The 24,658-nt window shown below is 42.5% G+C and overlaps 3 protein-coding genes and 1 non-coding gene across 13 annotated transcripts in view; 2 read left to right on the forward strand and 2 right to left on the reverse strand.

Annotated features, from left to right (window-relative positions):
- Positions 1-2,467, forward strand: part of LOC118405415 (E3 ubiquitin-protein ligase Midline-1-like) — a 4,891-nt gene extending 2,424 nt beyond the window's left edge. Inside the window, exons 5-6 of the mRNA XM_035804913.1 lie at positions 477-1,295; positions 2,441-2,467. Coding sequence (XP_035660806.1) covers positions 477-1,295; positions 2,441-2,467 — 846 coding nt within the window. The remainder of the gene's footprint in view (positions 1-476; positions 1,296-2,440) is intronic.
- On the reverse strand, positions 2,379-9,713 carry LOC118406072 (kelch-like protein 9). Of its 2 annotated transcripts, none has more exons than XM_035805930.1 (2): positions 9,252-9,713; positions 2,379-4,927 (listed from the first exon to the last, which is right to left on the reverse strand). In XM_035805930.1, exons 1-2 carry the CDS (start codon positions 9,274-9,276, stop codon positions 2,574-2,576), a joined length of 2,379 nt encoding a protein of 792 aa, XP_035661823.1. In that variant the 5' UTR covers positions 9,277-9,713; the 3' UTR covers positions 2,379-2,573. The 2 variants fall into 2 exon arrangements, with proteins under 2 accessions (XP_035661823.1, XP_035661824.1); XM_035805931.1 differs by lacking the exon at positions 9,252-9,713 and adding an exon at positions 7,745-7,878 and having other exon boundaries at positions 2,380-4,927.
- Positions 6,602-6,673, reverse strand: Trnae-uuc. Its single transcript has one exon. It is a non-coding gene; the product is annotated as a tRNA-Glu (tRNA).
- Positions 9,714-14,145: 4,432 nt separating the features above from the next.
- On the forward strand, positions 14,146-24,637 carry LOC118405387 (calcium vector protein). 9 transcript variants are annotated; one of them, XM_035804880.1, is made up of 8 exons: positions 14,919-15,018; positions 15,743-15,754; positions 18,487-18,529; positions 20,508-20,654; positions 21,112-21,206; positions 21,557-21,707; positions 22,847-22,917; positions 24,077-24,637. In XM_035804880.1, the coding sequence occupies exons 1-7, from the start codon at positions 15,016-15,018 to the stop codon at positions 22,894-22,896; spliced, it is 501 nt and encodes a 166-aa protein (XP_035660773.1). In that variant the 5' UTR covers positions 14,919-15,015; the 3' UTR covers positions 22,897-22,917; positions 24,077-24,637. The 9 variants fall into 9 exon arrangements, with proteins under 9 accessions (XP_035660769.1, XP_035660770.1, XP_035660768.1 ...); XM_035804879.1 differs by lacking the exons at positions 15,743-15,754; positions 22,847-22,917 and adding exons at positions 17,800-17,814; positions 23,205-23,278 and having other exon boundaries at positions 14,937-15,018; XM_035804878.1 differs by lacking the exon at positions 15,743-15,754 and adding an exon at positions 17,800-17,814 and having other exon boundaries at positions 14,942-15,018.
- The last annotated feature ends 21 nt before the right edge of the window (positions 24,638-24,658 follow it).

The following is a 24,658-nucleotide window of genomic DNA, read 5'->3' on the forward strand; positions in this document are numbered from 1 at the left end:
AATTGTTGGTACATGTTAAGGTGTCGCCGCGCATGCGTATTCGGAAGTGTGAGCCTATCTTTTCAACAAGCAACAACTAACAACACGAGAACTTAGCCTTCTTGGCGAAGGTATTAAGGGCCTCGTCAGAAGTCGTCTGATAGAGTCTTGATATTGATACCAGTGGTGACATCATTACCTTCGCTACCCTTCCTTACCCAGACGTTTATGTTTTGGGTGCTGTCCTTCGGTGGTTTATTGGTTGGGTGTACTTATTTTATGGACAGCATGCCTCGAGAAGTTAGTGCTGTGTGTGTGTCCGTCTGATATTTGTTAGGTACCTGATATTCATTTTGGTCTGCAAAACAAAGTTCGATACTGGGTCTCCTAAAAGAGTCTTTGGTAATTCAACGGAACTTCTGGTTTGATATCTCGTGTTTTTTTTAATAATCTGTTGATGTTTACCAATTTAACTCTTCTCTTTTACTAGTACAAAGGAGTTGAAGACTCAAATTGATGAGCAGTGTAACAGTCTTATGGAAGTGATCCGACAACGCAGTGAAGAAATTCACCAAAAGCTGCAGCGTACAACAGATCAGGATGATGCCAATCTACATGAAGTCATCAAACGGGCAACTGACGGCATGCAGAAGGCGCGCACAGCCCTGTCTTACGCACAGGAGGCCATGGAGGAGACTGACCACGCCAGCTTACTGCTGACTGACCAGACGGTGAAGGCTAAAATAGAGGCTACCATCAAGACTTTGAACACCAATGTCAAGGAGGTCAAATGTGAGATTGACAAGATGAACATTGACTTGAAACATTGGAAAGAAGACTTAGAGAATATCGACATTGCTTCACCCCCTGCCGCCCCTATTATCAAAGCCGACGAATGCGGTAGCACGATGGAGGAAGCTCGTGTTGTGTGGAATCCAGTGGAAGAGGCTGATGTCTATGACATTCGTTATGCAGTCGGCAACATTGACACTGTTTCCACTGTTAGAGGTTTGTCATATACAGCCAGAGGCTTGGCGCCTGCGACAAAGAACAAGTTTGAAGTCAGTTCTAAAAGCAAAGCTGGCAGGTCTTGTCCAAGCACCATCGAACTGGTCACAATGCCGTTCAAATTCCAACTGGATCCCAACACGGCTTCAGAGCACCTCTTACTTTCACGGGATAACACTCGCGTAAAATGCATAGAGTCCCCGTTGTCTCTTCCTGACGTATCAGTGCGTTTTGGCACAGTAGCAGAAGGCACTGGGCACTCGGTTCTAGGCGACAAGTCTATCAAAAAAGGTCGGCACTACTGGGAAGTGAGTGTCGAGGGGGGTATGTATAGCCTAGGTGTAGCCTATGGAGACATCCCTCGAAACAAGGATATTATCTTCACCACACAGTCGTGGGCGTTTGACCTCAATTCCTTGACACACTCCAAATATATTTTCTATTCTAATGGAGAGAAATTGTTTACAGTGAACATCAGTCCACTGCTATCCAGGATCGGCATTCTCGTCGACTACGATAATGGTCAACTTTCCTTCTTCAACGCATCTACCGGAGCCCTCATTTACACACACACCGAAGAAAACGGATTTGATAAGCCACTCTACCCGGCGTTCACTGCAGATTCACAGTGGCCTCGTGTGTCCGTAATTTATACTCCCCATGCAAAGGGTTCATAACGTCAGTAGCTAGTCTTTTGGTACCTTAAGTACATTTCTTTCAAGCGACAAAGAAAACTTTGCAAGTCTGTCAACATAGAAAACATAACTGACTGCGTATTGCCTTATAATTTTGACGTGAAGTAATTTTAGTTTGGAATGTGAATTTGGAAGGAGTGGTCGCACTCTTGAGACTTATCTTAACCCGCACCCTCTCTCTGCGTAGATGCAGTGCCTCGGGTGTCAATTACATGGCAAAGCAATTAAATAGCTAGTTGCAAAAAAGCTGACTACGGCTAGAAATAGTAGATAGCTCAGGCTATTCTTTCTTATGGGACACCAACTACCCCACATTAGACAAGAATATCACGCATTATTGAAGAGAAGACTGGCTAAAATGATTTATCAAATGCTCTTTCATCAATTGGCTGTAGATACATGTAATGGTAAGCTACAGATTTTTTGTTGTTAAATCCGAATACTCGATATCTATTTGCGTCATAATGAGTTTATGTACACTGCTGCATAGTAGTACAACATAGGCAGAAATAGGTTCTTGTATCAAGGGCCAAGAGTACATTGTAGAAAAATTGTGGACTCATAAAGAGTAAGCCAGTAATCCACACCGATCTAGACAAACGACTTGATATTCTTTATTATACATCTGAACACAAAATATTTAGCATTAAAGTCACTCTTCTCATGTGTATTGTACAATCAGAGTTATTAATGCTGATGATATGATGAAGATTTACTAAATACAATGTCATTAAAAATCCTTTGCTTACATGTTTCAGAACTACTCTCAAAGCTGCCAAGTGTAATGTATTATCGACACATACTTGCAAGTATCAGAACGTTTTTTTTTTTGCAATTTCTTCAAACAAAATAATATTTCACCAACGCTATAAATCTTTATTGCAATGTATATCAAGTAGTGAAGTGGTCTCCCTTCAGTATTCTGTGTGGCAGGACTAACGTACAGCATGACATTCCCGTCCACGCCTCGGGTAAATCCCAGGCAGCCTTCCACACGTCCCTGTCGGGGTCGTAGCTCTGCACGTCCGAGAGGGTCTCGACCCCGGCTCGGGAAGTCGTGTTACGGGTGAGCCCTCCAAGGAGATAGATTCGACCTTCCAGGATCGTACATCCGGGTTCTGACATTGGTACTAACATGTCTTCCACCATTGTCCACTGGTCCACTTTCGGGTTGTACCTTTCCACAGTTGCGGATGTCTTTAAGACTTTTGTCGTAGATAAGAAAGTCCCTCCCAGTACGAAGAGTTTCCCGCCCATAGCCACCATGCGATGGAAGGTGCGAGCAATTTGCATAGGTGCCATGTTGATCCATTTACGGTCTTTAGGACAGAAGCTTCGCAATGCATCCTGGTGCTCCCATCCTACATTTCCGCCGGAAACGTAAACCGTCCTGTCGAGTGTTGCGCCTGCGTGACCGTAGAGTGATTTAACGTTCAAAGGCGTTGTGAACTGCCATGCGTTCGAGGATGGACAGTAAACCTCGACTGAAGACAGCTCACCCTTGGCGTTTCGTCCTCCGATGGCGTAAATTTTCTCGTCGAGGACGCATGCGCAGAAGTCAGCACGTGGCTGTTGAAGGGACGCCACCTGCAGCCAGCTGTTGAACCTGGGATCGTACCTCCAGCAGGTGCTCGACGCCGATCGGGAACTTTTGTTGGCTTCACCTCCAAGCAGATACACGAAATTATTCAACACCGCTACGGCACGATGGGTCAGACAGTCTTTCGCCGTTGTCAGCGTTGTCCATTGGGAGGTTAGGGGGTTGAGATATTGCACTTTATTGGTCCTCCCTCGCCCATCACGTGACTTGATTCCTCCAATGGCAAGAAGGCATTCATGGAGTGCCCTAGGTTTGGTGCAAGCGTTCTGCTGTAACGGCTGGGAGTATTGGTCCTTGTGGTAACGGAGAGCCTCCTCCAGCTTTCGTTGGCAGCTGCTGTTCCCGTATACTACGCTAGAGGTCGCCACGTTATTTTCTAGGTACGCGATTTGCATGAGAGGAAACCGAATGTGTTTCATGATGGAGTTTGTGAATTCCAGACGATCTTTTTTGTGACAAAGCCACTTCAGTGCGGCTTCAAATGCGTCTTCTTCACTAACGTTCAAGGAGTTGCTCATGAGTAGACAGGCGACCTTGAACATGGGAAGGTCAAGAAAAGCATCTGTTTGAACGAACGTTGCGAAATTCTCGGCGAGAAATTTGTCCAACCGTCCCTGCACCATCAACATGTGATAATCACTTGCAACTTTAGATATCTTTGCGCAGGTCGAGATATTAATGTTGGACAGCAAGAAGTCACCGCAAAGGTTAGTGAGTATTGCACATTGCAGGTAAAAACTCAGGTCCACCACATTTTCTACTTTTTCCATTGATAGCGTAATCTTTGAAGTGTACGCAAAAGTCACAACTGACTGTAGACTAGAAAAGTTCACGCCTACTAGTTGTACTTTCCCACTTTTCGCCTCCATCATACCAGCCGTAAACATGGCGCGAAAGTAGTCGCTAAATATCGCGAGAACTACTTTGTGCGCCGCGAGAGTTTGACCACCTGCTTCTAGGATGACGTCACAAAGCTTCCCGTCATGCCTCATGGCACACAACTTCTCTAATACGAAATTTCCGTGACTTGTCGTAAAGGTCGTGCTCCGAGACTTGTGGCAACCGAAGTTTTGACACACTTCCAGCAGAGGTTCAATCTGCAGACGAGATGCCAAGATTCTAATATCTTGGTAACTGTCAGAATCTAGGACTATTCTTGAAGTGTATATAAATTCAAGTAGGCTCTCTACTGCATGACAGCTAACGTCCTTCCATAGTGCAGAAGTCCATTCTACTTGTGTAGTAGATGGCGGGATCTTTCCCAGTTCGAAGGCAAGCTTGTCAGACGCCACGGCTAGTAGTACTCTGTGCGCGAGAAAGACTTTCCTTCCCGAGCGAAGTTTCACGTCGCAAAGCACACCGGCTTTCCTCATGTCGTTACAACGACGGAGAAAATCGGTTGTGTACACTGCTGAAGTGTAGGTCCTCTGATAGGTTTGTGATCGCTGAGGTAGAAGTTGTTTTGGAGGAATATTACGACTTGACCGCTTCTTGGACGACCAGTCTCTGGGTGCAATGCTGCTAGCTTCCGCCGGAGGCCGCTCTTCCCTGCTACTGCTCGGTAAAGCACTGGGTACGTAGGAGGGGAACCCGACGACTTGGGGTATGTGACGTGTTGTTGTTCGCTCCATCCTCCCTGTACGGCCTGACAAAAACAAACAAAGTAAAATTAGTGATACTGACAAGTTCTATATGCACTGGCACTGATAGTACATTGTTGATATTGGTGATTTGTTTATTTTCCAGACAAGAACCTAATCTTAACAACCTATTTATAGCACATTCTCGTCTTTTCTTATGGTCACACCATATGCCTTTGTACTATATGTGGCGTCTCATGTTAGTTGTTTGTCTTGGTGATTTGGTTTCGACAGGAACTTTTTGTGTCCCATTATTCTCCGTCTGACACGTGACACGTGTTATACAAGGTTACTGAGCCCACCTAAGTATAAAACAAACACCCTTCGTAGGTAAATACTTCAAACTGCCAGTGGTAAGACCAAAATCCGGGTTTAAATCAAATCACGGAGCTATTCTGGCTTTAACAAAGCCTACGTGACCGCGCATGTAGAACCAGAGTAAAGTTAGGGTAGGTAAACTGTGGGTGAATAAAGTCTGTCAGTAAGCGGTGTGTACTAAACGTTTGATCAACAAGAGGACAGAAGATTACACATTAGCGAAAAGATTCCCGGGGGGTCGAAACAAAAATAACACTGGAAAACGCTGAACGAATGATATTTGCCAAAATGTTTAGCAATCCCTTTCCTATTTTTTGTAGAAGACCGGTCAGTTATGCTATATGCAACACATTTCTGACGTCATGTGTTCAATTCCCCAATCGGCCGTTGTCGTTCACATTCGTCGTGGGTCCTTCTATGATTTTCATGTCGTAGCATTTTAAAGCAGGCTTAGACAGAAGCAACCGCCAAGGATTTAGACATCCTTTTCGGTAACAAGACAGTTGTATTTTGTACGACAGGTGCACAACTTTCCCAAGAAAGTTTGAAATTAATCGTTCAATCAACGTACGACGTATGTCACCGGTCCCTGACCCAGAATACCTTACAATAAAGATGTTGTTTTGTCCTCGTATACAAATTGCTTTTCAGTCACACCACACTAGAGGTTAAAAAACTCACGATCATTTTGGACACCGCCATTTCCAGATCTTTGAAGTTTTTTCAGATGGGATCTCAGTCGGTCAGCTGTGGCCATAGTTTATTTGGCCGGTCTACAATGATAAATGCCGCTAGAGGGGTTAAATATCACGCTTCCATAGGGGGCAAAGTCACGGGCACTGAGCGTCAATAGGCCCGAACAGATTCATGTCAGCCGGTCGCATGGCAATACATGGCTGGTCAGTAATTCGAGTCAGTGATGTGTGTGGTGATATAGAGTGACTGGGCCAAATTTCAAAATAAATTTTTCAAAAAAGAAGATAACCATCCAATTTGGTAGCTAAGTAGCTGACACATCATTTTCCCGCAATAGTTGGAGTTTCCAATGCTGTAATCGGGTGCCGACACCTTCTGGAACAGCCTGGCATAACATGGGTCTACGTCGGAGGGGAGGGGGGGGGGGGGTAACAAATTGATGTGACACCGGTAAAAATGTGGTCAAAACATGAAAATCATACTACAGTAAATTTACTTCGCGCATTATTATTCTCACATTTCTCATAAATATGGTTATTTTAATTTCTTGGTGTTAGATATTATATCATTGTAGTATTGTACGCACCATTCTATGAAACGTCAAAGTTTTCTACTGGTAATTACACACCACGTTTTCTTCAAAAAGAGCAACAAAAAGAACTCCTTTCCCATGCCGGGAATCGAACCCGGGCCTTGTGGGTGAAAGCCACAAATCCTAACCACTAGACCACATGGGAGGTCGATGTTTTGGGCAGTGGTCCTGAAGCCATTGACCTCATTTTACGTTCGATCCAAAATAGACCTACCAACCTCTGCTTTCCACTACATTTTGTATACGCCTTTAGGCATGTACTGATTGATTTGTAATCTACAGGTCTCAACCGGTAATACCTCACCATGGGAACCCCGTAAAACAGTAACTCGAACCTTGTACATCTCATGTAAAATTATGGATAGAACAAACACGCTTGTATGGTTGATATCATCTTTGGATATCCTCATACTTTCGATGATATGAAAATATACATCGATGATATGAAAATATGGTCATAGCAAAATAGTAAATAAACATACATCGATGATATGAAAATATGGTCATAGTTTCGGTTGAATAAGTTTTGGACTATACACCTTGTTCAATCACAAAGGAAAGATAGATGGTGCTACCTAAAACATCTGACCGTTTCGCTATCTAATCCTGTTGCTTACGTTATCTTGCGTTTAATCATATATGTTCATGAATAAAATATTTCTGTTTCTTTTGACAATGCCTTTTACTGAGTTGTGGCTATGTTATTTTGAAGACATGGACAGACAGGATACTAGCTAATTATATTCCTGATATTTAGTAAAATTGCTAAATGCGTCAGCTTTGTGGAAACATTTCAGGACAGCTGTTTCTTGTGTAATCAGCTGCGATATTACATTATGTGGAATAACAACCCCAGTGTCGTTTCTCAACTTGGCAACAAGAAATCCTGGGGCGCTCTATAACAACAGTCGTTCGCCGTATGATTCTTTTATGTTCAATGTAGCATAGCGTTACACCCAAGCTATAGCTACTAATTGATCTTAAACAAGCAAAGGCCAAAGATTGTATCTGATGAACTGTATAAAGGTGAAGTTTTCACCTCAAAGATACTAAAACAAAATGGCGAATATTACACAACTGAAAAACAACAGCATTTTGAAAGAAAGGGGTCATTTAGACACATTCTAGAGTTATGTCATTCAGTAATGTTGCTTTCTGTCACATTATAAGCAACAAAAATGGAAATTTGACAGAATCGTGAGAAAGCAAAGCATACCTTTTTCATGCGGAATGCAGACTTTGGCCTTTCAGATTAGGTCTACATCGACTGGGAACAAACACGTCGTTCAAACCGTTCTTTCGCCACAATTTGTTTTCATTGCCATACCCGGGTCGTGGCTGAGATAGCAACGGCCGCTATGCCAACATGCCAGTGCAAATAACTCTCTGTGTAGTGGGAGGGTGTGAAAGGGGTACATGGCACAGGTGTATGATTAGAAAATGTCTATGGTAGCAAATCACACATTGTAGGAGCAAATTTTTAACCAATTTTAACGGTTTGGCAGAAAGCATATATCACACACTTCTATATGAGGTATTCGTTTATTGAAAAAGATAATTCTGTGTAGTGAGAGGGTGTGAAAGGGGGGACCTGGCACAGTATGAGATTAGAAAGTGTGGGTGCAAATTCAAGAAGCGTATTTGAAAGATTTAATAGAAAACATATCTCAGGAACTTCTAATTGGTATATAATTTGATACAATGCAACCTTATCAATACAACCTTAGATATTTTTAAAGACATAGATCTACTTCTATTTAGTAAAAATTGGTGATCTAGGAAAATTTAAAACTTGTTTAAGTTCTATCCTTACACACGAAATAAACGTTTTCTTTGCTCAAAGGGAATCTTAGGAGTTGTCTAAGACCCCATGTAGGCCCTTTGCCGTTCATGCCGTTTGTGATGGTCTGACTCTCTAAGAGCCGGTTGTTGACACGCGTACGGAACAGAGCCGAGCAACGGGACTTAGTGATCATTCAACCGTACAGGGAACGTGTAGCTCGCGCTAGGGTAACTCAAGCAGGAACGGGGCTTGTGTGATGCTGTCAAAACTGCCCAAGAAGGCCACTTTAGAAAGCCGCGATAAAATGTGTGGACAGGTGGTCTTAATGCATGTGCAATTGGATAAATTATCTAAGGGACCACCTAAATAGTGGTCACATTAGCCAGGTGGTCCTAGGGCTTATGTAGAGGTGGCCACCTGTACAGGTTTGACTGTATTTAGTTTGAAAACTTTATAGTTTCATATCGCTTTCTGTAAGTATGGAATAGCTAATTTTGCGGTACAATCCAGACGGATTTGTTAGCCAACAACTCGGCACAAACGTGTGATCACCTAGATTTTAGATAATTTAGATTTTAGATAATGTTAAGGAACCCCCGATGAATAAATAGCTGGTTTACAAATTACGCTTGGAATTGTCTTGTCTCGTCTTATGTTGTATTGTCTTAATGGGTCTTCACGTACACATGACATGTACAAGTGACCACCGCTTGTTGGTGGTCTCTTAGATAATTTTCCCTTTGACAAAGGTATTAAGAATCATGTCTATAGTGACCACCTGTCCATATAGACCAGATTTTACCTGTCCCCTGAGTGGTCTTCTTCGGCAGGTTTGACTGTACACCGTCTTTAAATAACCCTAACTCCAACGTTGATTAAAGCTTAACAAATATGACATTTATATTAACAATGTTTTGGACTCGTAAAAAAAGCAACTTACCTTTTTGCTGTTCCCGTCTTTTCATCCTAAGGTCTTTAAGTTCTCACTTTTTCTAGAAGGCATCGTCCTGTCCTGGCGTCTCTTAGAGAAATCTTAAGTAATTTGAGAGTGCTGCGCGGCCTATCTTTAACAACTTGCTCTTGCCGACGAAACGCGTACTTTGGAATTAAACACCGAAGTGACTTTGGCCCTGTACTGGTTAATGCTATGCTACCTCATACATTCCATACTGTCAAAGTTCTACCAATCTACAACCCAATACCGGTCCCTAAAAGGCAAAACAACCCTTGCTGTGATTGGTCCAAACAATCCGCCTATGCTAACACGATGTCAAGCAAGATTGAACATATTGACAGTGGTTGTCTTTTGTGTTGACAGTCAAGACATCTGGTCTTTTGTTTCGCGCGCTTTTTTGTTGCACGACAGTCTGTTAATGTGTGGATGGTGTTTGATGTTGCGTTTTACGGTACAAAGGGCTTTAATGGCCCTATTTTGTCGGAGATGTCGTGATATTACTTGTTTCGAGAGCATTTGAATCAAACCTTTAGAAGGAAAGTACGTCTATTTGGTTTGGAAATTTTACTAACAGTAACACTAACAGATCTCGCAGAGGGAACATATTTTTGGTTGCCTTGGTAACCACAAAACTCGTTCCCATGGCTTCATGAAAGTAAGTCTTGGAGAACAATTTCTGGTAAGATAGTAGCAACACCAGATTGGTGTGCCGGAAAGTTTCGGGAACAGGTTTTCCCTCTTTACACCTGACAGCAAGCTAGGTGTTACTAAGTTTATTGTAGCAAAGAGCTCTTTGCGACCGCTGAAAATTGCCCTCTTGCGGAGAAACTCGATATGGCATTTCTTTCATTATAATAGACCATTGGAATTCGAACGAAAACACTGCTTGAATTTTTCCTGCTTTGATCGCCAAGGCATAACATAAACTTGCCATTCAGGGAGATTTTATACCAGGTTTTACATTACGTAAACATGGTATACAGGCTACGGATTTGTTTACATACACAATTTCTTGTTGTGTGTGGAAACAGAACAAACCGTTGGATATTCTCTAATTTCTTGTGCGTGTTTGCTATAATGAAATGACGAAGTAAAGGTACGTGTAAGAATCTCAACAAGTACATTACGCATTGGTTTGCCAACTTCAGCTACATGTACAACAATGTGCAGTGCTCATAGGTTCCGCTAGGCTTGCTGCTGACAGTTGAAATGCGCTGTTACAAGGTGTGAAACTGCAGAAAAATCACGTCAGAAAAATATACCGCTCTTTCCCACTTCCATCACAACTACTAAACATTTTATCGTAATTAGCAATATGCAATTCAATTTCGTTTTTTCTCACAGTTTATAAAAGTTCAAAACTATCTATCCTATTTCCGAAGCTTGGTAAACCATACCATCGAGTGCTCTCTGGTACGTCTTCAGGCAAGTAGCGCTACCCGCCTGCACAGTTCAGTAGCCCACGCCGGGAAATATTCACTGGAAATTTGGTTTCAATTACTGTCCGTCTGGTGAGGTAGACTGACAGAAAACGAGGGGACGGTAAAACGCACCTAACCGGCCCGTTAGAATGGTTACCAGGCTAATTTCCTGTTGTTAAGGTATAGTGATGTAATACATAGTATTGTGTTACTTTTGCTTGTACGGAACCGCGTGACCTTAACCTTGAAACCACCATTAGATTGGACTTGATCATGACAAGCAACCACCATTAAGGCTTAAGACACAGACGGAGACATCGCCGTAAGGTTTGACTCAACGGTGTCCTATTAAGACGTACCAATGGAGTGGGCAGGGGGGTGGGGGGTCACCCAGAAGTCTTTGAGGAGGGGCTATCCAATATCATTTCAGGGTACTTCATATTTCCGTGGTTAGCCAGCGAAAGTATTGAGCTAGATGCCACTACGGAGAGGTACTCGGGCTAAATTCATATACTGTAGATGGCCAAAAGAGCGTACACAAAACGCTCAAACACTAAATACTCGATCGTTTTAAGGAAATAGAGTATTTTTCAATGTCTTTCAGACGTTCTGGATTTTTCCATGCGCCAGTCAATGTGAAAACCGATAAGGGAGTGTGAGTGGGCATACACTGGGTGATAGATGGTATGACGTCAACTGCACTCTCTGTTGGTACAGTTTTTGTGCACTGTATATAATGGGTGCACTTTTGCTAAAAAAATACACCATGTTAAAACGTTGTTGGGCTGTCAAGTCGCCATGCTAGTCTTGTCAAGTGACTGACACCCACCAAACATTTATGTTGTCATCTACCGGCGCTATTTTAGGATCTTCGTAAACGTTATTTTTACAAGTGGGGTTAAGTGGCAGGTTTTGAATCTTTCAAACATTCACAAATTTATACTTTACAGACGTCTTGACATTATGCCTATCATACTGCAAACACTACGATATCTTAATTTTGTAGTATCATGTGTAACATGCGTAACGAATAAGCTGAAACAACAACATGTTAGTTTAATGACCCGCCCTGAGTTGTACGGTGTCATAAGACATGATTTGTTCCTATGACTACAGACTAAACCGAGTGAGCGAAGTCAAGCAATAGCAAAACGTAGAGGTAATAAAATAATCCTTTCATGATACTGTCATGCCATGTAATGGTAACCTTATTGTAATAATTACAAAACGTTATCCAATGGAATCGTTGCGAAGGTATTAGATATGGAGTAATGATAGCTAGTTATGGCAAAATGGAGCCTTCTGATTTGTCAATCTCAATTGGCGATATGATATAATACAACTTTTATCAAGATTTCTCGTAAGTTTTAAACTGCAAAGGATGGGAAGGAGATATCTAGAAGAAAAGATTGAAAGGAAAAAAAATCGGACTTGTTTTAGCATTGTAGAAGAAAGAGAGTGCTTTAAGTTCTGGAATAAAAAGAAAATGCATCAAAATCTTCACCACGTCCCTTCCGATTCTCCTTGGTCCGTCCACGTTGTCTAACTTACGTTGAAACAAGAATGCAGAACAGAAGGAAGGAGAGTCCTCAGACTTTTAAGGTAGGAAGAAAATGCACCCAAATCTTCACCCCCCCCCCCCCTCCTCTTCCATCCATCTTGGTACGTCCCGTGGCCTGAAACATGTCTAACTCTGAACCGAGGTGAAGTAGAAGGAAACGTCGTGTTAGCCGCCAGGAAGGGAACATCCACCGCGCCTCGCCTGGTCTAAATATTTGTCTTGGGCTGACACTGAACTTCGCCGGGTCACTGTCAGTTTGGATAACTGGTGCTGGGACCAACGTTTTCGCTTTTCTTGCTTGAGGGCCCTTAAGTCGTCTCAAAGCTAATTTTTGAGACAGACGACTATGCGTAGGAGAATGCTTGAAGGCTTGAGCGGGGAATAAGAAGAATTCGACAATTTTGGTACTCTCCAAGCAGAAGTCAGGCTCCGGCTGTTTTTTTGTAACGTTTTTAGGCGGTTTTATCGGGCTTTCATTTAGTATACAGCTTCCTTGATGTCTCGCGCCCCAGGGTCAGCGCCTGTACAAGTTAGGGCGCGAGACATAAAGAAAAAACATTGAAAGCCCGATAAAAAAGCATAGAAAACGTGAAAAACAGCCGGTGCCTAAACTCTGCTTGGAGAGTACAATTTTGGTACAAATGAAGAGAGAGGGTGTGAAAGAGGGAAAGGGTAGACACAGCGTTGACTGTACGACTACTATCTTATCAGCTGAAGATTTTTCGTATTTTTAGAAATTACAGGGGAAATTCAGGGCATTTTTGTGCCCACGCCCTCTTTAAAGTGAACCTAGGACTGTTGTTTAATTCAGACCGTAAAGGTATACGCGAGATTCCGGACTGACTGGTGAATTGTTTGCATTTATGAATAATCAACAGCAACTGTTATCAACAATAACTAAATACCATTTAACCCTTGATCAGTTGCAATGTGTAATCAAGCGTGTGCAAGAGTTGTTGTTATGTATCCAACGTTACAATAGAATTCATCACGGTTTCTGTTGGATACTAGTTCTTTGAATATTGCATAGCCTTAAATCTACATCTATTGTTACGTTATTAGTTGAATTCTACTATATAGCTAGTTGTCTTCTACAATATACTTAAGTTTGCCTTACCTTGTACCCGTTTCACAAATGTTGTGCAATAAACTTTGACTGTCGTTCCCGACACAGTTAGGAAACTATAGACGGGATAGCATCCGTATATACATGATGCTATCTCGTCGATAATACGATACGTTCTGTCGAAGTCTCTGGTGAATCTAGACCGCGCAGTCCCCCATTTTGTAGTACAGTACCTCTTGTCTTTACGTCAGTAAAGTTCAAATGTCTACGTCATCTGACGAGAAACAGCCAAGAGCATACGAAGTGCCTTATGTTTTGGGGTTCAAACCCCCTCCAGGCCAACTTCTGACAAATAGTTTCCGACTTTGTACGATTCCCAGATACACCAACCGCTGTAGTGGTTTTCTGGTTCCCACTCTCTGATGCCAAAAACCGTCCGAGTCGTTTGATTATGACGTCATTCTGACCACCGAACGTCTGACACATTCACGCCCGCCTGGCGCTCGTCTTTGTCAACGTAAACATGGTTAAGAAAACCAGGCAAAACATTTCAGCTCGATGACAACAAGAAAGTGTTAAGTTCCGTCTTTCTTCTCGAAGACAAGATTCACCCATCTCCTGTCTGCTTGTGAATCTTCTCCGTCCGAAACAAATGTCAATCAAGCGAAACGTGAGACAAGTTGTTTTCTGAAACCGACCAATCCCCGGGCGACTTTAAGATCCTGTTGGTATACAAGCACACGACAAGACATTTCCTTATTTAGGACAGAAACACGCAAAAAGCAAATTACGCTGTCTTATCGGATAGCTGAAGTAGCCCGTCCTCAGTACAGGGCAGGCCGCGGTACAAGGAGCACATAGGGTCTTAGGAGGGCTTTTCGTAAGAAGGATTACTTGAAGATATGGCGACTAAGAAACCGGCAGCGAAAACGGCAGCTAAGACGACGTCCTCTCCAGCAGTGGTAAGTATAGTATAACTATAAGTGCTGAATCGGCGATTCCAACTTTTCTGCCTGCTGGCGCGAACTCTCAGTGTTAGAAGGTCACGGAATGAATGTACCGTATTATGTCGTAAGTCAACTCCGTGCGTCCCTGACCGCATTGCGTTTCACTCTATCTAGACACTGCATCAAACTTAACAGTCATGGCGGTCGACTTGGCATTTAATGTATGCCACTGACGGGCCTTATGTTTCCTAGCGAGATAGAGTGATGATACTGGCTAGCGTGTATGTGATATAACATTGGCTTGAATCCAGCTAGACAGGGCATATACGAGGACATTTGCACGTACCCAAAGGAATAGTGCTAATTGTGACCTATAAATACATTGATTATTTTTCGACCCTAGGTGATGTTTATTGTAAACTATTAGATAGCGCTCTATGAAAGACAGAAAACGGAGGAAAATGGAAGGAAGGCTGTGGATCTTGAATGTTCTACCGTGAAGAAAGAATGTTTCTCCGCACTAGGGACCCTGACCAGGCGCTCCAAAAATATCAGGCGGCTCTGGTACGACAGACCCGTGCGCACACTTCCTTATTCGTCCACTACGGCAAGAGACATGCATCCATTATGCAAATCAGCCTCCTTTTTAAAAGGGCTTCACGGCGGTCTACATATTTACCCAATAGTTGCGATAGCTCCCTACCGTGGATAGTTTTGCACAGGGTCTCTACAAGCCTTCCAATCCAGCAACAAAATGGTAGGTATCGTCTGCAATTTCCGTCAGACACCCTTTCCCCTTGGACGTTACAAGGCATGTGCTGATGTGTTTGCCCGAGTGAAATGGCCAACTTTTGGCGATGTGAACCTCGCTGTTTGACTGCCAGCTGCTTGCGTTGTAGTGGGAAGTTCGCCATAGCGACATGTGTAATATGTCAGTGATAAGGACCTACTGTCGGGGGTGTTAGGAACGTGTACAGTTTCCACTCAAACAGTGTATAAGACCTCCTGGGAAGAAAACACGGAGCTTTAGAACTGAGAATGATCCTGCTTGCTGTAACAGAACAGAAAGCAAATCTCACCATGCTTGTACTAAATCCCGCACGCATTTATTTTTGGATTTTCGGAATGCAGAGTTCATGTTTAGATTTGATATGGCGGCCACGAGGCCTTCAGAACCTTTAGAATAACCTTCGTGTATTACTGCGTGCTTTGATGCATTTTTACAACACATCATCTACTATGATCCTGCATCTAACTTGTATACTGTTCCTCTTTATTGCTTATCAATTTTTCTCTCTTGTAATATTTCTGTAGCCAGTTTTTCAATTCTGTTGTATCTAGTACCCCTCCCCCTTTTTACTTCTCTGTCTCTAGAGGCTTCTATCGTTAGCAATGCAGATGCAGTATAACAGTAAAACATCTTCGAGGAACGCTTCTCACTAACGCTTCTTTTTCATTCACTCTGCCCCTGAAAATGTCAGAGTGATGCAGTGGTAAGTACGATTTGAGTCGTGTGCCCCCCCCCCCCCTCCAGTCCTCTCGTTCTAAATATATCCTTCCACCATCAGCGTTGTTACCTTCCCCCTAAAATATCACATTACATTATCCCGAAATTCCTGCTTAAAATGATACGGCCAGCTTTAATTACGCGACCCTAACCATATTCTATATTTGTAAAAAAAATACTTCATTATCAATTTTTCTCCATCTTGATTCTAGAAAGCTATATTTTCGTGAATTCATTAAAACACTACATGAAAACACAAAACAGTGTTATGAATTGTGCATATTCTAAAAACTTCCGTTTAAAATCTATAACCTTGTAATAAGAGCTGAAAGAAATTTAATAACAATTAAAGAAATGCGAATGAATGATTTCCTTTCTCTCATCATATGCATTTTGGCTTCGCGTAAAAAAATTCCCCAGTACATTTTTGAGTAGCTGTCAAGCTCGTGATATTTGATCTTTAACAAGTCGCGCCAACTGGGTCTACAGAATTGGCTTACATCTAGGCACAGGCGTTCCTCCCATAGTCATGCATACAAAAATAGCAACACAATATACCAGGACAGACGCATTGCAGTTAATTCTACCCTGCCGATGCAAAATGTCATTTTCAGTTCAATTTTTTTTGTGTGGGCACTTTTGGGTAGTTGCCAAATGGGTGTTGTTTAGCAACAGTATTGACCCTTTATAATACTTGTGGGGGTAGAAAAAATCGGTCAATGTCTGTGAGGTTATCTTAGGTCACGTGATCACACGTTTGCTCTTCCAACCGCCCTCCCCGTATCAATTTCTCTGACGCTATATATGGCGGGAAAAAACAAGCATGGTAAGCAGTCGCATGGCAATGTCGCCGTGTCCTGGCTGCATGTCCCACTGCCCAGCAAGTTTGCCATTCCTCGCATGCTTCTGTATGTGCGACGGGAAGTTTTGTGACAGGGTGGGGAGGGGGGCAGGGAGAAGGCATTAGTACACCCAAACAGCAACTCTTTGATGTATATTACATTCTGACTGACTATATCGTGTTATGTGATAGAATTCGTTTGTTTGCGAGTATTTACTGCTTGTATTTTCTTGCAATATTGTTGACAATGTATAGAATGGTTTGAAACACTCCATATTCTCCCACCCACTTAACTACCAAAGCTGTAACATATCAAAGCTGATAAGCGGTCTGCAAAACCGTGATAAACCATCTAGCCAACATGGATTGGTCTACATTTCCCTCTAGATCTCTTCTGCCTTCAATTATGGCTTTTTTGTTTGGTTTTATTTCGTTTTTATTTCAGCAATATTTGCGTTAAAGTCTTGTTCAGTGTATGGGGCGCATTATTATATTTCAGTTTATTATAGAGCCTTTCCGGACCAATTTTCATTGTTTTGTTCTAAGTTATCATCTTACGTGTCAGAATAATTTCGCACACTCCTGTGTGGTACTATTTTTAGCTCATATGCATATCTCCTATCGTATCATTTTCTTCTCACTCTCTAAATCTGCAAGCACAATGTCTATAATTTTTGTGTGAAACTTTCAACTGGCAAATTACAAGTCAAAGTATCTCTCTTCTCAATCGGTGTAGCTAACATTACATGCTGGCCGTGCTCTCATCTTCGTGACCAATCCTCGTGTTTCTCCATTTTTTCTCTTCACCCACGTGACCAACTATCCCATCATGCAACTTGCCTCCTTTGCGGCCGCCATGACACTTTACGCATCACCCACCTTGCCCTCTCCTTTTGAGATGAATTATCATAATTTTACCGGTCTTTCCTCCATAACGACTTCATATATGACTCTAAACACAATTAAACAACTTCGTCAAATTACCCTCCCTTTCTTTGAAATCATAATGAAACTATGACCATCATTAAAACTACCACAACACCACCATTCTTTAGAGACATAATTCATTGTCCATTCCACAGTAGATAGATGCCGTAGATGTGTCTATGTCTGGACAAGATTTTCCGACAGTCCTGTGAAAATGTCACTAATGGTGTTGTGTGTTGTGATGTATTTTCTTATCGTCACAGGCGGAAGATAAAGCGGTATGTATATCACGTGTTAATCACGTGTGTGTCACGTGACTTAGTACCACGTACTGTTGTCAGACCCACTTCCGCTACTTCTGCCTAACAAAATTTATTGCACAACTTGGTTTTTATGTAGTTTTTTTTCTTTTACTTTAAATGTCATAAAGAAATATGAGTTTTTATACCTATATTCTGCCACTTCCTTTCATATCACATCTTGATGTTACTTGTATATATTAGTATATATGCATATTAGTATGTATTTGGTGTTACGACGTGTTTGGAGTGTAAATGTCGCAACCCATTCTAACGTACCATTTTGCAAACTTCTGTAGAACTTATCCGTGGTTATTAACTTAATCGCTCAGTACACGATCGAGGGTTCGGTGTGTTAAATGACTTTCGCAATCACCTTCGGATCAGGCGTTCCTGCCGTTACATGTACTCTGTTCGCTATTCGATTGGAAGTATTGTCAAAGTTTTGGCTCACTTTTGGTTCTACAGATAACACGTCGACAAAGTCGATCAGAACACTTTTATTTGGTCCAATGTACAGATCAAAGATTCGTTCAGCCATTCATACTAGGGGTCCTAGCGGACCTGGTCGAATAAATATAGGGTGGTTATTATTTTGACGATAATGAACATCGTACACAAATTCTGACGTTATTTTACTGTCCATTTCAGGCCGCACCAAAGGCAAGGGCGTTGGGTCCAGAGGAGAAGGATGGTAAGTGGTGCTTCCCCCTACGTAAACATGCAAACACATAACACATCAGTTTGGTTCACCTATAACGCAAGTTCACCTTTACCCATGGGGTAACCTTTATCCGTTGTTTTCAAAACCAGGGTATTTAGTTATATCAAGTCGATGACACACAATTTTAGACCAGCGTCTGTCGATTTGATATCCCTAATTTTTTTTTCCAAAATAACGGATATATGTTACCCCACGGATAAGGTGAACGAGCGTGACGCGTTAGAGGTTATATGTAGGACAAATTTGCATCTGCCGATGTGGACGCAAATGCTTCTACTATGTCAAGTGTCACAATCAAAAAAACACCTTACCAGAGCGGAGTGCTCTAAAAGGACTGCTTTATTAGGGCAATTCGGAGGTGTGTACATGTATGACCTTCACTGATTGGTTGTTGGCTGACAAGAGGAACGTTTCAACACGCTGTATCTCCAATAAGACAGTCCGTCTTGTCGCGCTATGACAACGACAGAAGAAAACCACGCAACCTGGAATTCCGATTCTACACTTCTTGCTGAGCTACTCTTTTTGCGGGACGCTAGTGGTTTGCGGGATGGCTGCACGTTTCTGGAAACTGGAATGGAATTATTTGAAGGCTTCCCTTTCGGCTATCACGGGACTCTGCATACCGAACATACCGACCATCGTTTAAGGACGTACCCGAGGCTAAACTACATGCAGGACGAGCACGAGTCATGAAACGGGCAAACTGTGCACTCGTACCGATCAAGAATGTCATTGTGAAAACTATTGTCTCATTATGTGTGGTGCTTTGCTACAGTTATTTTTAACATCGTGGAATGTCGTAGCTAACAGACATGACGTTCGAGCTCCTAGAAACACCGCAACTCCGTTTGGATATTCAGTCTTGGTCATTCGTGCTACTAGATACACGTGGTCATCAAAAAGTGTTTTTAAGACAGATGTAATTGTATCAACTGCATGAGGACAATTGAAATTATAGCTGTTTTTAAAATGCCGTTGCACACCCCTTCTTTAGAACATCAGATGGACCAGTCCACGACAGCTGATATAATTCCAGCTCTGACCTCGCTCGCGCCCATCAGCAAATTCCTGTAGGTCCCAATATGGGAACACGTCTGAACCGGTTTATCTCGCTTGTCCTTGTCACAAACACACACAAGGCACGCTGACGCGCGCAATGACGTGTTAGCCGCCGTCGTCCAATCAGGAATGTCGTTGCTTCAACCGTGTAAGCGACACAGCACGTTTTCTGACGAAATCAACGAAGCACATTATTGGGCATTAAACTCAAATGTCTTGACAAAACCCAAATGGATATAAGGCAACGTTTGAATAAATATCTTCATCTCTCCTAAGGCCGTATAAAGTTAAGGAAACAGAGCACTACTACTAGGACAAAAGGCTGCTAGAGCCATATATCTAATGATAGTTCTGCAATGTCCTGAAATGTCTTAAAAATAACAAGCCTATCAAAACATCAGTCTAATTTGTGCCCGCGAGCGTCGGTCTTGAACTCCACATGTGAACCAGATCAAAGTGAAACGAACTTGACCCAGACCATGATGCATCTGGCTGTACCATAATACTTTCTCATGATGGTAGTTAAAGGCATTTCCGAAACCTGTCAATCAAATAAAGGTAAAGCACTCGACTTATTAGATATACTTATCCGGTTTAGCCCTACGTCCAAACCGGGGCCCGGCCGGGCAGCTTTCGGGGATCGACAAAAAAGTATCTTGCAAATATGAAATAGAACGGACACCAAACTACGTAAAAGAGAATAGTCGTGGGTATTATTTGTGTGTATTTACGTATATATGTCTATTTGTCGTTGCCACAACAGCCCAGCCGGGCCCCGGTTTGGAAATAAGTGATGCCAGCTTTACAAGGATAGAATATAGTAGTTCAGCATTAAGTAGATAAAGATACGTTTTAACTCATGTACTGTCGTCCCTCTCCGTTTCAGAGTGCATGAAGATCTTCGACATCTTCGACAGGAACGCAGAGAACATCGCGCCGGTTTCAGACACCATGGACATGCTGACCAAGCTGGGCCAGACATACACCAAGAGGGAGACGGAAGCCATCATGAAGGAGGCCCGGGGACCCAAGGGTGAGCACTTCATTTCTCAGTCTAGTTTAGACTGCTGTCGTGGATTCGTGCGACAGGTTTACGACACCAAAATGTATTAAGGACATGGATGTGTAGTACAAAATCCACCTGTCTTGTGATGGGAAATGTTGTCAAAAGTCTTGTCAATGGTCCGTTCTGACGGAGCCTCGCTGAAAATCTAAAGTAGGAGAGGTTTGTGACAGCAAATTGATTGGGAACATTTTTGAAACAGTTCTGGGCATACTGTAAAAACTTTAACAGTCTCAAGACAGAAGAGGAATGTCGTAGACCATAAGCTTGTCGTTAAAAATCACAGCGCAGAAAAGCAAATTTCTTGTAATAATTCAGTTCGGGACACGAAAAAAGTCGAAACTTTCCAATTGTTCAGCCAAAGTTTAAGAGTTTAAGAAGAACATTCATTAACACACTGTCGATCCATTTACTTCTTCCTCTCTAGGAGACAAGAAGAACCTCGGCCCTGAGGAGTGGTTGGTCCTGTGCTCCAAGTGGGTCCGTCAGGACGACGAGGAGGAGATCCTGAGGGCGTTCAAGGTGCACTTCCTCACTTTTCCGCATGAGAGCATCGCGAACCCGTTGGCCTGGGTCGATAAGTTTGGTTAAAATGTGGACTGGAGTAGAGTAGAGTACAGTCTTCGTATCAGTTACACGGTAATTTACATCATTCACCGGGACGGGAGACCTGGCGCATCTCCGTCTTGTAGTCAGCTAGTAGAAAGGGTATCGGAAGGGGCGGTATAACTCCTACGTTGCTGTAGTACACAGTATGTCTCTACTACTACCACTACAGTCTTGGACCAGGTAGGAACTGTCCAGTTGGGGTCGCTCTTCCATTTGATGGACATTTCTTGCATGTAAAACTCACCGGTCTTCATCTCACCCAGGTTTTCGACGCCAACGGAGACGGTGTGATCGACTTCGACGAGTTCAAGTTCATCATGCAGAAGGTCGGCGAGGAGCCCCTGACAGACGCCGAGGTAGAGGAGGCGATGAAGGAAGCCGATGAGGACGGCAACGGTGTCATCGATATCCCCGGTACGGACACCCACCCACTGACACATAGAACAAACCGACCCACCCACTGACCCAGACTACAAACACCGACCCACCCAACGCACAACCAACCATACACCCATACAACAGACACCCACCCACCCAACGAACACCCACCCACTGACCCAGACAAAAACGCCGACCCACCCAACCAACGAACACCCACCCGATGACCCATACAAGCCCGTTCCTACTCAGCCAACGGACACAGACTCTGTCACTCACCCAGCTACATCCACACTAAATACCAAACCACCCATGATCAGATTGGCTATTACACAGTACAACAAGAGTCAATCGACGCATGTGTCTTGTATGTTATAAAGTCTTGTTGGCAATGATACTATGATACACATGTAAGATAAGCATGTATATGGTGATATATAAAGAACCTGTTGGCTTGTTTAGACGTACCTTTATCTTTTGAGGCATGCGAATATTGTGTTAATCAATGATATATACCCAAATGTTTATGTTTCGGAGTCATATAATTGTGGACTTCATCTATTCTCTAAATACCAGTTGTTGTGCGAAGTAAGGTGATTGGCGAGTCGAATGCTTGCAGATGCATCTCTCCTCAGCAGCGACCACTCACAGACGCCATCTGTCAATGTGGTGATGAAGTGCACAGAAGGATTTGCATGTTGACAGCATCCTCTTATGATCATACACTTCCACAACACTTACACGACTTTCACAACACATCGTCTATGTAGAATTATTCGCCTTTGTCACTTTTTATCACTTTCTATTCATCAACTCTCGTTTGTATTTTTCGTCGTTTCTGTTGTTTCACTTCTGTTTATGTTTCATGTACTCTTTAACAACTAACACCTCAACGCTTTGCCTCAAACTCTCTTTCACCTCATCAAAAAAGCCACTCCTCTGCCATATTTCCTGCCCTCCATTGCTATCAACTTCCCATCTCCTCCTTTATTTCTACTTTCAACTCAAGGTTTTTTTTCTTTCCCGCCTCTGCTCATCCTTCTAAAACGACACGTTTTCATCAGAATTAATCCCTGACATTTCATCATGGCTTCCCCTACCGGATTCATCTGGAACTGCACCAAACTAACAGCTCGGAGAAGGATAGCTCCCATAACCTTATGTTCTGTCTACAGAGTTCATGGACCTGATCAAAAAGTCCAAGAATGCGCTGAAGGAGGCTTAAGTTAGTCCACAGGATTCACAGGTATTACTGACACCAAACGCATCTTCTCTTTTTTTACTCTACTTCCTCTTCTTTTTCACCACTGTGGTCAAGCAGATAAAACATCTGCAGGAGTTAGGAACGTTTTCGCGGATCTCTCCAAAGCCAACAGGTGTTGTCACGTGATGGTCACGCGAACATGATGCTGTCACGTGATGATCACGTGAACATGCCCCCCTCCCCCATGCCAGGAGGGTAGCATGAGCATGTTTATGACCTTACACACGGTGATGATGTCATGGCATGTTCATTTTGTCCTCTGTGAACAGAGTTTATGGATCTCATCCGGAAGTCGAAGAACGCATTGAAGGAAATTTAACGTGGTCCAACTGTCTTACAGAAGGTGACTATCATCATGGATTGACGTGAACGAAATCTGCTGTCATCTTTCTGCTTCTTTTAACACCAATTCAAATCTTTTACTAAACTGACGACAAATCATCTTTTCGATCAATTTGAAGCAATGTGGGCTGCCCTAGGAAACGCCAGTTCTTCATCTAGCCAACTTCGTGAAAAATAACTTTACTTGCAAGGCAGTATTCTTTTTTCTTAAATCAGAAAATTTGATCAAAGTTTCTCCCTAGATTTAGAAGTTGATCATTTCTACGTGTTACAAAGAGACAGAACCTTGCCCCTAAAAGAAACGCACCATTTCCCTACAAAAACGGGTCCAACTTTTTTTTCTTTCGAGGAATTTTTCATTAATACACATCGTCTGTGAATTTTGGCGTGTTTGTCCAATGTGAAGCCCGTACAACTGTATTGTATACGACTAATCGGAAGTCAGAAATAGTCCTTGTACTTAAAAGTTGTATAGTTATTGCGTCCGTTCCAAAGTTTCGTTGAAACCAACTGTTGAAAAGTAATAGAATGGCGTATAAGTCCAACTCTACTGATGTTTTTGTTTATTGCCTCTCATATTGCTGTGTGCTTTGTATGTCAATGATTCTGTGTGAACGAACATATCAATTCGGTTTTAATATATATTTCGATGTGTTAGTCGGCAGTATTCTGGAGTTTGTCGTTTGTCAATTTTCTTCGTAAATTTTGTTTGTAAATTGTTGTATTTGTGCTAATCTTTCCTACCACATATCTTTTAAGTGGTTTGATATTCATTTATCCTTTTCTATTTGTCCTCTAGAATTTATAAATCTTATGCGCCGTTCAAAGTCTGAACTGATGAGAGATTAACATCGAGGGTGGAAACACCACACAGCTATTGGGTAGATCATCTCTGACGTCACTTCCTGCCAGTCTTGACATCATCATGACGTCACTTCCTGCCAAGCAGTGACGTCGTTACCCGGAGCAAATCGCAACTACTCGTTCATCGTTTTACTTAAGATCCTTCAAGTAACTCAACACTACGGCAAGCCACACATACAAAAAAATTAGCTGTAATGTTCATTTTGGAATGTGTACAATTAACGTTTTTTTGCGACATTACTGTACATGTACTTTTCGGCATAGTCTTATTGGTGAGTTTTGATACCGTTAAGTTAATCATACCTTAGTGTTAGTGTGAGGGGTTTTTGGAGGGAGTGTCCGGGAATATAGGGGTTTATTAAAGCGTCTTTATTTTCCATCTGAGTATGGTAAAATTCAGAGCTTTGTTGTTATTGCCAGCGCTCGACATGGTTTGGTGACCGGCATGTAACATCAAGCGTGTACAACATGTAATAAAGTCTGTGTTGTCTTCGAATCAAGAGTCTCTCCTTTTGTT

Source organism: Branchiostoma floridae, chromosome 18 (genome assembly GCF_000003815.2).
Source record: "Branchiostoma floridae strain S238N-H82 chromosome 18, Bfl_VNyyK, whole genome shotgun sequence".
NCBI classification, from domain to species: domain Eukaryota; kingdom Metazoa; phylum Chordata; class Leptocardii; order Amphioxiformes; family Branchiostomatidae; genus Branchiostoma; species Branchiostoma floridae.

What these genes read in the sequence shown, in the direction of transcription:
- LOC118406072 (XM_035805930.1), bottom strand. Translation starts at nt 9,276, where the DNA reads ATGAAAAGACGGGAACAGCAAAAAG. An exon ending in AAGACGGGAACAGCAAAAAG is followed by an intron (nt 4,928 to 9,251) that starts GTAAGTTGCTTT and finishes TGTTTTTGTCAG; the next exon opens with GCCGTACAGGGAGGATGGAG.
- LOC118405387 (XM_035804876.1), top strand. Translation starts at nt 14,217, where the DNA reads ATGGCGACTAAGAAACCGGCAGCGAAAACGGCAGCTAAGACGACGTCC. An exon ending in GGAGGCCCGGGGACCCAAGG is followed by an intron (nt 20,655 to 21,111) that starts GTGAGCACTTCA and finishes CTTCCTCTCTAG; the next exon opens with GAGACAAGAAGAACCTCGGC. An exon ending in CGGTGTCATCGATATCCCCG is followed by an intron (nt 21,708 to 23,204) that starts GTACGGACACCC and finishes CTCTGTGAACAG; the next exon opens with AGTTTATGGATCTCATCCGG.